Source organism: Malurus melanocephalus, unplaced genomic scaffold, assembly GCF_030028575.1.
Source record: "Malurus melanocephalus ecotype Western Australia unplaced genomic scaffold, MMel_1.1 scaffold_284, whole genome shotgun sequence".
In the NCBI taxonomy this organism is placed as follows: domain Eukaryota; kingdom Metazoa; phylum Chordata; class Aves; order Passeriformes; family Maluridae; genus Malurus; species Malurus melanocephalus.
In genome coordinates, this window is record NW_026623516.1 from 464,112 (window position 1) to 476,272 (window position 12,161).

General features: G+C 41.1%; 1 protein-coding gene across 1 annotated transcript in view; it reads right to left on the bottom strand.

Annotated features, from left to right (window-relative positions):
* Nucleotides 1-12,161, bottom strand: part of LPP (LIM domain containing preferred translocation partner in lipoma) — a 196,099-nt gene that overhangs the window by 66,256 nt on the left and 117,682 nt on the right. The window contains exon 5 of the mRNA XM_057376614.1: nucleotides 2,981-3,104. Within this exon, the coding sequence (XP_057232597.1) occupies nucleotides 2,981-3,104 (124 nt within the window). The remainder of the gene's footprint in view (nucleotides 1-2,980; nucleotides 3,105-12,161) is intronic.

Here is a 12,161-nt window from a genome sequence, read left to right on the forward strand (position 1 = left end):
TTTCTCCAGCCTGACAGTTCAAATGTAATTATTCCAACAAATTATTTTCATGACTTAATATAACGCCTTGCAGCTTTCTAGCAAGGTTAATTAGATTCCTCAATTCAAAATCTATCTGCTCTTAACCAACTTTTAATATGCTGAAATCCAGTTTTCTAAATTCAAACTAATAAAAGTGATTAGCTGACAGCTATCTGGTATGCTACAATTACCATGGCATTTAGACCTCAGGCATAAGATATTTAATGCAAATCAGAGTCAATGTCTCTGCCCATTTGTCCTTTTTCGGATTATTTGATCAATGTGCCATATGAATCCTGTACAGTCCACACTACCATACTAAACRACTAAAGAACAAGGGTAGAGATATTGGTTTAGACAGTCAACCAAAGTTGAAAGACTCTTATTTTCCTCCCACACTTAATTTGTTCCTTCCACATGAGCACAAAGTTACTGAAAGGCACTGGCTGACAGCTCAAGTAGAGATGGGTATTTAGTTCTGACATAGCCAGAATTAGTATGAAACTCCCAGCCTGCACTGCCATATCAGAAATCTTCATCCACTGTGACTCCACAGACCATCTTCCACCGGGGAGGAGGCTGGGCTGGAACAAACCTACAAGATGAGGGTAGCCTACCTCTTTGACTGTATCCAACCATAACAAGCATTCTGTATTTTGTTCGATAAATAATGTTCCCAAAAGGCTTTATGGGGCACAGCAGGCTTAGAAAGCTGAGGAGATGTTCAGCCCAACACGTGGTTCTTTGGCACATCAGGAATGCCAAGGCTGGACACCACTTCAGTGATGAACTTTAGCGGCACACGCTCAGTGAAATCAGACGATCAACCAGGTGCAGTTTGTAATTACACAAAACCTGTCCAGGGTAGCACTAAGGTTGTTTTGAGTTTTCTGCTGTGCATCATGCATGATCATTCCATCTTTGATCATGCTATTGTTCATATAAATAACACTGGCAGAACTTCTGAGTGCTCTGAAGCCTCCTTTCCATTTTCTCATCTCCTGCTGAATTAAGACTATTGGCATGGCATTTCTCTGACCTCCCATCTGATAGCCAACCTGACGACTAAACACTGAGAGACTTTATGTTCCAAACCTTTCACAGCTATGMATCCCTTTTGGATGAAGAAACTTTGCTGTACCACCCTCTCAAACAGAGCCGAGCCATCTTAGTCATACAATATTAGTCTGCAAAATCCAAGCATTTCAGCTTCATAAATACAAGCRGTAAACAAAACTAAAGCTTCACTTCAGGAAGCAATTTCCGGGCTGTGAGGAAAATTAATCACTAGAACAGCTTATCAGGGTAGGTGGTTGACTCACAATTGCTCGAAGTTTTTAAGATAAGATTAGATCTTTATTTTTTTTTTTTTTTTTAAATCATGATTCAATCATGTTTCAGGGAGAAACTGAGAGAAGGACATTAGGCAGTATAAAGGCAAGGTCCTTTCTGACCTTGGAGGCTGTGAATCTCCAAGTTCTTTGTTCATCTGCCTATTTTCTTGGGCTAAAAGGAAAACTGGATGGGCTYTGGTCCATCGACCAACTCCTGCCACACAGTTCTGCATTAAGAAAATTGCTGTAATCAGATCTCATGCTTCAGGACTTCAGCCATTTGCCTGAAGGGAGCAGAAAGAAAGTTTCTCCCTCTTGTCCACCCAGCTAATGGCTAAATATATCTTATGTTTATTTGGATGTTGCTTCGTGTTTAAAACATCAGGGAGTGAACCCAGATGGCTACGGGCAGAGATGAAGTCAAATGCAGCAACACAGAAAATGCTTCATGGCTATTTTCTATTCAGTTTGCCATTCCTGCTCACACCTCAGGTCTGTGATAGTTATGATGACTATCAGTGTTTACARAGAAGATTTTTGATTTTTAGGGCGCAGTCCACAGAAGGCAGAAGATACTGATAGAGGATTGGAACTGATAATAACCCCATCTACAAGGGCAATGTTTGTTTGATGAGAACACGTTGAGCTTCTCTTATTACTAGATCTTTGCAACTGGAAGATCCTTGTTTGTTATGGTCCTATCTGCTTTTTGRTTAAACCAAACCACAAAAAATTCTTTTAGCCAGAAATGTTTTGGTCCAACCAAACTACACAGCAAATTGACCTGGGGGCAGTCTAAATGAAGTTTTAAAGAAATGGTGAAATAAAGAACACAAAATGAATGGCCTGTCCCAGTCTTAAACTCGAAAAACTGTACCAGTTTATTTCATAATAACATTATTACCTAACCCTGTAAGAAACTAAGCACATGGGCAGATGATCAATTGTACCCAAGACTCATGACTTCAATTCAGAGTTCAGAGGCCTTACCRTCTATGCTTCATGTAAAGGCAAGATATAATTCTAAAAGATGCCTAAGATAACTGTACTCTATACCACTTAAGAAGGAAATTAGATTGTCATCTTTTTCCAGGCAAGGAAGATGAGATGGTTATGAACTGATTRCTCCAGATTCCTCTTACTTATACTTGTTGGACCCAGTTCTGGGTCCCCATGTATAACCAACCTCATTGACTCAAAATGGATTTCCTTTTCATCTATTCCAGCACACAGAAAAYGAAAATCCATGCCTTGGAAGCAGAACACATTTACACTGCCAGATTTTTTTGCAGCTGCAATGAGAAGGGATGGGGCAGACAGGCACGACAGCAACCACACCTGAATTCAGACTGGTAGCCTGGAAGGTGGGGACAGATGGTGTGAAAATGAACCAGACACTGAAAAATTCAACTTTATATCCAGAAAGACTATAAACATACAGTGAGTGAGCATGAGATTTATGCTGAAATTACAGAGGAATTCCTATGGATGATTACACTCCCAGCTCAAGCACGGAAAACACATCCATCAACACGAGTGTCACTACGTTACCAGCACAGCTGTAAGGCCTCCCATTACTGAACCCAGTAAATACAGAAGACACGGACACTTGTGACATGGCTCACCAAAGTAGTCATCAGAGGGAGGATTCTCCATGTCATACAGCATTTTCTTGGTCAGATGTTCCAGCTCATCCTCAGGCCKGAAGGCAGGAGTGCTTGATGCAGGTCCAGAGCTTGGATACCCACTCTGAAAAAAAAGGGGACAGGCTGTGATGTGATACAAAAGCATTCACACACTGTAAGAGAGTGTATTGGCTGTTCAATGTTGAACTTCATTSTTTGTCTTATTTTTCTTTCTTTTAAGACCCAAGGGATTTAAGCAAGTAAACACCTCACTTAATGTAATGAAAATGGACCTGAAGAACATCCAGARAAGTGCTATATATCCTCCTAGAATGGGAAGCATCCTGTGCCTCATAATTAGATGTCTACTGGGTAGCACATAATAATAAATAAAGGAGAAAATTATTCCAARAATAACTTGATAGAAACGTTTTCCAAAACTGAAAAAGGCTTTGGAAGCATTTAAGTTTRGACTTGGTAAAAGCTGCTATCACTTAACTACACAACATAACAGACAAGCCTACAGTGGTAGAGTATATGGACAAAGACAGATAATCCCAAGATGCTAGTTATGTTCTCTTCTTGTTTGTTTTGATACAAAGCCTGATGCTAACAGCGAGATCAGGAGCTGGTCCACAGATTTTTAGTACTAGAGACACAAAAGTTTTAATATATGTGTAGAAATGGAGATCTCTTGGGCCTTCATATGCCAACAGCTGCATATAGTATTTGCAGCTTGTCTCAGGGGGTCTTCTCCCTGGAAAACACCCGAAGTATGGCATATTGTGAGAAGCCTAGAAATAGCCTTATGCCTAGAAGTTTCTTAGAAGAAGCTAAGTTTGGTGTCCATAAYAAGAAACTCGGTCATTTCAGGATTAAAAAATGCTGACACCAGCTCTCCTTGTGTGCACTGCTTTCTTGAAAGACTTGCATATGARAACTAACTTATTTATGAAACACATCATTTCAGTAAAGCAAGTGATTTCATTGATTAATTGCTGCCTAYATCAAGCATTGGACCTTTGATATGAAACAAGGAAGCATTCTTCCATGCTCCATAACTACTTAAATAGCAARAAAATGTAAAATCACTAGAGAAACTATACACTGACCACTTACAAAGACTACATCTGACATGATGAATCTTTATTGAGCCAGTGATATTCAACAGAGAAAAGCAGCTTTAAAGCACTGCACTTCAAGAGAATTTAACWATATACTTTTATGCTTTTTTCTTTCAGGCAAGAAGGAGATTTCAAATGAGACATCAATCAATGTAGAGAAGGTCTCAGAACAGCACTTAGAAATAATACTTCAATCATCCACTCTCCAAATCCAAACACCTGCATGTTCCTGACCCTGTCATACTCATTTTTTAAGATCCATGCTAAGCTGTACCATCAGCTTCCTCCCTTGTTGGCCTCAGCAGGTGCCTGTGCWCCCTGGAAGGGCTGGATTTGCTGTGCACACACTCACACAGCAGCTGCACCCTCTGCCTGCCCAAAAACAACTCCGTAGCAGAGTAGCAGCAGTTCACARGGGAGAGGAGTGGCACAGTCCCCTGGGGAAAAAGTGTACCTGGAACAATCCCAAGGCTGGATGAATTTCTCTGAAGGGATGTGCAAGAACTCTTTGCATGCATTCAGCCTCCCTGACTGACAATATAGATTGGACCTAACATACATTCAGGTTTTCCTAGAGATCTTTTTTTTTTTTTTCTTATGGATTTGTTCTGAACAACATTTAAGTATTTTGTGCATTTCTCCAGGAATTCTAGTTGACTAGCAGTTGTTCTGAGGAAGCTGTTGAATACCTGGAAATCCAGAATGTCCACACAGAGAGTAGTAAACTTTTTCTGTACAAATACAACTATGCTGATGTGTTTGGGTTATCACAACTTACTTTTTAATACAGAGATGCAGGCAGTATGATGCACTTGCATTTGCCTTCTATATCATGTAAGTGTCAGCTCTGTGGGATACATAATTTTGGCGTGGATAAAGCCATTCATAAGACTAGAATCAGCAGAGTCAGGAATTTGACCCAGAACACCCAGAGTGCCTTGGCCAGTGCTTTGTGGCTGTTTTTAGAAGGGCTACTCTACAACCACCTAATTAGAAATAATATATAGTATAATCCTAAAAAAAAAAAAAGTTTATTAATAAGTCAATTAAAGGTGTCAAATGTAAAACATTTAATCTTGAAACAACATGTTTTTTTCCCTTCGCTCTCTTGCTCCTAAGAGCTGATCACAAATCTTGTCTGAACATGTATTTTAACACAGTAAGTGCAGCCAAGGATTTATTAGCTTGAGAAATCAATCTGGCAACTGAGCTTCTCAAAGTATCATTCCAGGTATTGTACCTATTTCAGTTTCCATGCAGAAAAGAAWGACCATTGCCATCCCATCAACAGGGATGCCTTTCCTAGACTTTGCATGGAGAAGACAGGGCAGTCTGAAGCTGATGCTGGTCCCCATCCCTGTATTCCCCCTGTTGGTCATCTCCAGATGCTGAGCTCTGTCCAGACACCATCAGAAACACTGCCTTTACCCTTGAGCTCTGTAGTATAAATGAACCAAAACAGAAAGCAGAAGCCAGTCTGCTCACAGCAAAGGGCAGTGACATAACCAGAACTGAAGCAATTTGCCCACCATCACACATGGGCCCTAAGGCAAAGATCAATCCTGCATCCAGGCTGCTGGGAGCCCCGTGCTCTCCAGCCTCTCACACAGCCCACTGGGGCTGTACCTGGCATTTCAGACCCACGCTGAACACTCTGCAGCCCAAAGCCACTGCACCTGCAGGTCACCACAGCCAGGCTTTGGCAGGACAGCCCAGGCAGGAGGYGAGTAAAGCCTCTCCCTCTTTTCCATGCTGGCTGCTCGCACCTCCCAATCAGGGAGCCTCTGCCATGTCAAATTCATAAGGGCTTGGACTAGGCCTTTAAAACAAAAGACCAAAATCTGCAGATTTTCAGTTTTGTCTGACTCTCTCTGGTTTTGGAGGCCATGCTGCCTCATACACACAATAAATAGGCCGCTCTCATATTTTATCTGCATTGCACTTTTCCAAACCAGGCAGATTGCTAATCCAGTACCTGATGTCAGCAGAAATAACAAATACCAACCACAATGTTATGAGACATTTTAACTTATTTTGACTAAAATGCTATGCCTTTCTGACCAGGATTTAAGTAGTGCTAGGCACATCTTTTTCCTCCTCCCATGGCACATGCTGACTRTGTGCCTCCAGGAAAATGCATTTCATGCATATGAACGTGCTGTTGAGTTTGCTGGGACATGCACACACACAAACATAGAGRGAAAAGTGTATCCTTAGTCCAATATAAAATGCTTGTTTCAGCAAAACAGTTTCCTTCCTCCTCCTTTGTTAGGTCAGGGTAAAAATATAACTCTGGCTTTCCTTGCAAAACAGTTGTGGTGTTGTTGTTTATATTAAACTTCCTCTATTTTCTCTTGATGTGTATAACGATCAAGGCTGTCTAGAAATTCAATTTGCTGCCTGATACACCACAGTTAACTTCATGCATTCTCTTTTCTCCATGATGCCTCCACGCACAAATATCCACTTCCTTAGCTAGACTCAGCTCAAGATGGGGTCTGCACTGACTTGCAGACCCTGAGCACCACTCTGTCTGTCTAACCACAGAAGCATCAGGGATGATAAACCAACCCATGAAAATGGAAAAGAGCTCAGCAAAAAGTTGTCAGGAGGGACTATGCTTTGGAAGCACAGGCACCTGAGGCCCTCCTTTGGTACTGCCATCAAACATCAAGCAGCTTTAGGGATGAGAAGATTGCAGGAGCAATCTCAGGAAGAGGAGATGATTGCAGTAGCATGTGCATGTGCAAAAGTATTCCTAAATAAACTTAGTTCTGTGCATTTAATTGGGATGTTGAGGAAAACACCAGCACTCCCAGGGTTAAGYGCTGTAGCAGAAAATATCTTCATGCTACAAAGGAAGTGAGCTAATTGCTTGTGCCACTATCAAAACACTGCAAACAACATCTGGCTCATCTTCCTTATTAAAGTTCAGTTCCTGAAAAGCCAGGTCAAAAGAAGCAGTCGTGTGGAATCACTGYGTAATTATTTTGGTGCATGAAGCTGATACTTGTTTCAGTGCTTCCCTGGCACATGTTTTCTGCTCCAGACCTGTCTCAGATGTAAGGGCTGCCCAGAAAAGGGAGCTCTGCAGTCAGTGTAGTGCAATCACCAACAAGAACCTTCCACATCCACACATATTTAGCCAAATGGACAAAAATTGCAGTGAAAAATYTGCAAAGACATCTGAAGAAGATGCKGTGATGAATGCATCATCATTCAGAATACACTATATGTGGTCATTTTTCTTTTCCATTTGGAAATATTGTAGAAGAAGCTTCTTCTCTGAGAGAAAGTAACTTCAATTACGTGTTCCMAGTTAGAGAAATGTGGAAATTATCTTCTTTTCAGAAGGTAGAATTAGCCCAATTTGGAATTGAAAGGCAGCCAGAAACATCTTTCACTGATAGCTACTTTCTCTTCATTTTTTTCTTCCTGGCTGATCTGCATATAGTCCTTTCCTTTCACTTCACTCACCAAAACTCATCATCGGTTAAATAGYATTGCAGCATAATTTTTTATTCAATGGTTTGACAAAGACCACACTTTTTTGTTTAAGTTATTGACTGTCCAAAACAATTGCAAACTTTCAGAGCAAGAAATCCACCATAGTTGCACATCTTTCATGAGTTGGGCTCCCAAGGCAGTATCAAGACTGCCTACAGGTACAATTCAGTTTATAATTAAGACCAACTTTCACAGAGGAGATATGCTAGAAAAAAAAAAATTAATACTTGATTTATTTTTCCAGGGAAAGGTTACAGCTSCCAGAGTACACACAGATTCCTGAAAAGACGACTCTGCCTGGGATTCATGCAACACGCACGTTCCTGGGTTTACTCTTGGTCAGAGGATAACTCATCAAAATCCTCTGAAGAAGCTGCCTTCCATGAGGAGATACCCAGTGACAGACAGTGCCCTCCAGCCCAGCCCAAAATCACAAATCTTGTGCTGCCAGGAGAGAGGGCTCTTCTGGGACATGCCAGGGTGGGACAAGCTACAGGTTCCCTCACTGCCTCCCTGCCCTGCCATCCCCTTCCACAGCAAACCAGAAATCCAGAATGTGCAGCTCTGGCAGMAGAGCCCTCATTTGTTTAACACTGCCTGGCTTTGAAATAGGACAGTTTTGTAACTGCTTCAAAGCTCTAGAGGATATTTTTCTTTATTTTTAAACTTCATTATTGCAACTGTATCCTCACTTAGCCATCCATGCACACTGCCTGTCCTAATCCTGCTAAGCTCTTAGTTTCAGTGATCTCCTGTGGCATTAAGCTACACAGAATTTGAGTAATAATAACAATAAAAGTATTTTCCTCTGTTTTAACTTCACAGCCTGCAATTTTGCACAATTGTCTCTTTTTTCTTACACCGTGAAACTGGGATGCAGACAGGTAAGAAGGGGAGGTATCTTGATAATTTTAATGGACAACAGAGCCAGAATGCAAAATCAGTATAGAGTTGAGAAGTTTCCTGGACTTCTGAAAATCAGGCTGCTCATACAAATGTCTATTTTGACTCACTGGAGCAGAGCTTTTAGCTTACAGCCACGAACCCAAAATCTTGGTCTTTCTGTAGTGATACTGAATTCAACAGGATCACCATACATGCACCCTAATTACTTTGTAAAATGGGTTTAACAATATTTCTGTCTTAATTAATCATTGACTGCAGAGATGTCCAAGCTTCTGCGATGTGAGTATACATAGACAGAACATTTTATTAAACATCAAGCATRGTAACAAATGAACACTGTTTTGTCCTTGGATTGTTTTACACTATTATATGCAAACCGACCAAGTAGCTTTTTTTGCTATTCTTCATATTCTCATTAATGTTTTGAATYTGGAAGGGCTAGTTATTTTTGCTAGGTTTTATAAAAACTGGATACTCTGTAAATACCACCATCTGCTTCTTGCTTCAGCACTGAGCATGACTGTGTTAAATGACACCTTCCACTGCTATTCTGGCTAGTCCTTGTTTCTGCTGGACATTGCGGACTGTTTATATATTCTGGGTTAACAGCAGATGTGCTAGAWTTTTATGGAGCAACACTGACTATTTCTCATTAGAAAAAACAAAACAGTGGCTGGGTCTCCAAGTAATAAATTTTTTACATGTTATCTCAGGAAACAGGAGATTTAAGTTATATTTCACATATAAAATACTACATTTTAATGTCCCATTGGTGCTTAAATGTATACACAGAAACAAATGCAGCAGTGCCTGATCTTGCCTGGGGCCTCTTGGCCCTATCATTACACAAATATGCTTTACTTGTCAAGGCTTATCTCATATGAAAAGRGGAGCAGGCTGCTTTGTTTTGTGTTTTTCCATTAACCCCACTTATTTTAGTAACAAACATTTTAGGTACTTTAAAAAAAAGCCAGGAACTCAAGGAACAGCTGGATGGTAGAATAGAGATGGAGACTGAGGCATCATCATTATACCCATATGCAAATAAAGAGATGGCATCATTTCAGCCCTATGTTTTTGGCTTAGTCTGCTCCATAAAATTACATCAGGAGGTCCTATGCTTACTCGTCTATTTATTTCAAGATCAAAGGCTTTATTCTGCTCTAAGCTGCTTGCCTTGCCACATCTCTCTGGGCTCAGAGTCAAGCACTCTCTTAGTCCCATGGATCATGACCAGCAGTAAAGACCCTACAGGCTGCTTAGCAACTCCCCTCCTCTTTCTGTCATAATGCTGTGGGCTTCCAGGATGGTCTTCAAAGCATTAATTAARCATTACATTTACTGCTATCAACAGGAAAATGGGCATTTCAGAGTAGGAGCCATTAACTTCCACAGGAGATAAAACAGTCTCAAAGCTTTGAGACCCAAGCTGCACTGTTCAAGAGTTTGAATTCTTGACATCTTGGCTACAGATCCTGGGGTGCCCAGTGCCATCCAGTGCTTCCTGCATGTGATGAGCCTCAAGACTTGTACAGGGCTCTGTTGTGTCAGTCCAAGGTGGCACAACTGAAAGACACCAAGCTGTGGGGACTCTGGCTGCAGGGACTGGCACTCCAGCGTGGGGCTCACGGTCTTGCCACCAACCAAGCCGTATTCCCAGCTAATAGGAAAAGCACAGAGGCAAACCTACTAAAAATGGGAATGCTCTAATATCCATACTGATGAAAAGAGATGTGTTCGCTGACACAGTGTACAGCTCGCCCAGATGATTCATTGCCACATCAAAACAACTGAAAGAAKCACCTTCCTTCCAAAGCCTACCCTTCCAGAAGCACCCTGAAAATCCAAGGAAATAATGGAGCTTTGCCCTTTCTTAAGTTTTTCATTTGCACAGCACTTCAGAAAGGCGGAGCTCAGCCACAGACAATGAGGAGTGACACGGCATGATGGGCTCGCACACGCGACCGCAGCGCCCCAGGGAGCTCCCTCACCACCATTCACCCCCAAAASCGGGGCTGGACCCGGCGCCTCTGCCACCAACACCACCTGCCCTGTGGTTCAGCTTCGGCACCCAGTGAAAAAACACACGGCCCCAGCTGCGGGGCCTTATCAGGTAACAGAAACAGAAGTGTCGGGGCATCACTTGTTTCAAAAGAAAAATAAATCTCACCATTTTAGTGGTACTAATTTTGCATGTGAAACTTGCATTCATACTGYATTAACAGTTTAAATATAGCTTTCTTGCCAGATGCCTGAATAGGCTAGAAAAGATACTTAAAATATGCAAATTGTGTTTCTCTTTTAATACACAAAGAAACCTAAAATCACATCACTTTCCATCACCACGACAGGTTTTAACACAAGGTTTTTTCATGTGAAAACTCTAACAGCAAACAAATGGTTAACCAAATGTGTTTAACCCACTATCTGTAGTCTCACTTTTAGTCAGCTGTGACATGGCCCATTACACTTCCCAGGACACCAATGACTTATATGAAGATTACATATTTTGCTTAACGTTAAAAGATTATATATATATAACAGTAAAAAAACCCAGCTTCTCAGACTGGAGTGGGAGCTGGGTTCAACATCCATAGCATTGGAGGGCAGGATTCCTGAGCTTTATCCTCAGCAATATTCTTAACCAGTCTGATCCTGCACCCTGCTGTTATAAATGGTGTTCATAATGCTTGGATGTCTCAAGAGAGTTTGAGTGTCTCAATGAACTCTTCATTACAAAATGCTTTGAGATCCTTGAATTAAAGATGCTGAATGAGTACAAATCATGACTATCATTTATTGCCTTTACTAGCCCAAAGTATGCCACCTTTCACTAATATGTGCCTACACTTTGTCTTTTAAGATTATAACATCTTCAAAACACTGGTCTCCCCACATGTCCCTCRGTGGTCTGGTAAAAATAAAAGTGATACGAAAAATATTCAAGAAAACAACAGTGTGGCAAAAGCTAATTACATTCCTGATGGATTCAGAAGCTTCTTCCTTACTTCACAACTGGAAGATTTCTCCATGTTACTCATGTTCCGATCCCAGAATCACCTGTTCTCTTTTCCTTTTGTGGAGCTACTTTCACTCTAAGAGATTGCCTGTTTTTCTTCTAACTTTGCACAGGCCATGTTTCTTGAAGAGATTASCGGAGGGTGCCAATCCCTTTTAACAAAATGGGCACAAGCTGTTTTGGAAAGATGGGGAGCTCCAAATACATCAGAGAGTGTAAGCACTGAGTACGATCCTTCATTTGACTTTGAGTCTCTCAGGTGACTGAGACAGGGAAAAGGAGACAGGAACTTGCAACAGTCCAGATATCCAGATTTGTCCTGGCCATCTTGTTGTGCTCACCTTGTAGCCAAGGTGTGATTCAAGGGTAACAACATATTTTCAAAGTGACACCTTTTTCCAGTGACACAAGAGAAAAAAGAACTTGCAAATAATAATGAGAAGATTTTACTCATCAGAGTCAGAGGGAGACCTCATTTGCTTGCACCTCCAGGTCTTGTGGGGAAAGACTGTAGAGAAGATTATTGAAAGGATAYGGACACAGATCAAGACAATAGGCAAGCAGTAAAGGTCAGAGTTCACTTCATCTCTACCTCAATTAAAGAATCTCTATATTTTATACCATC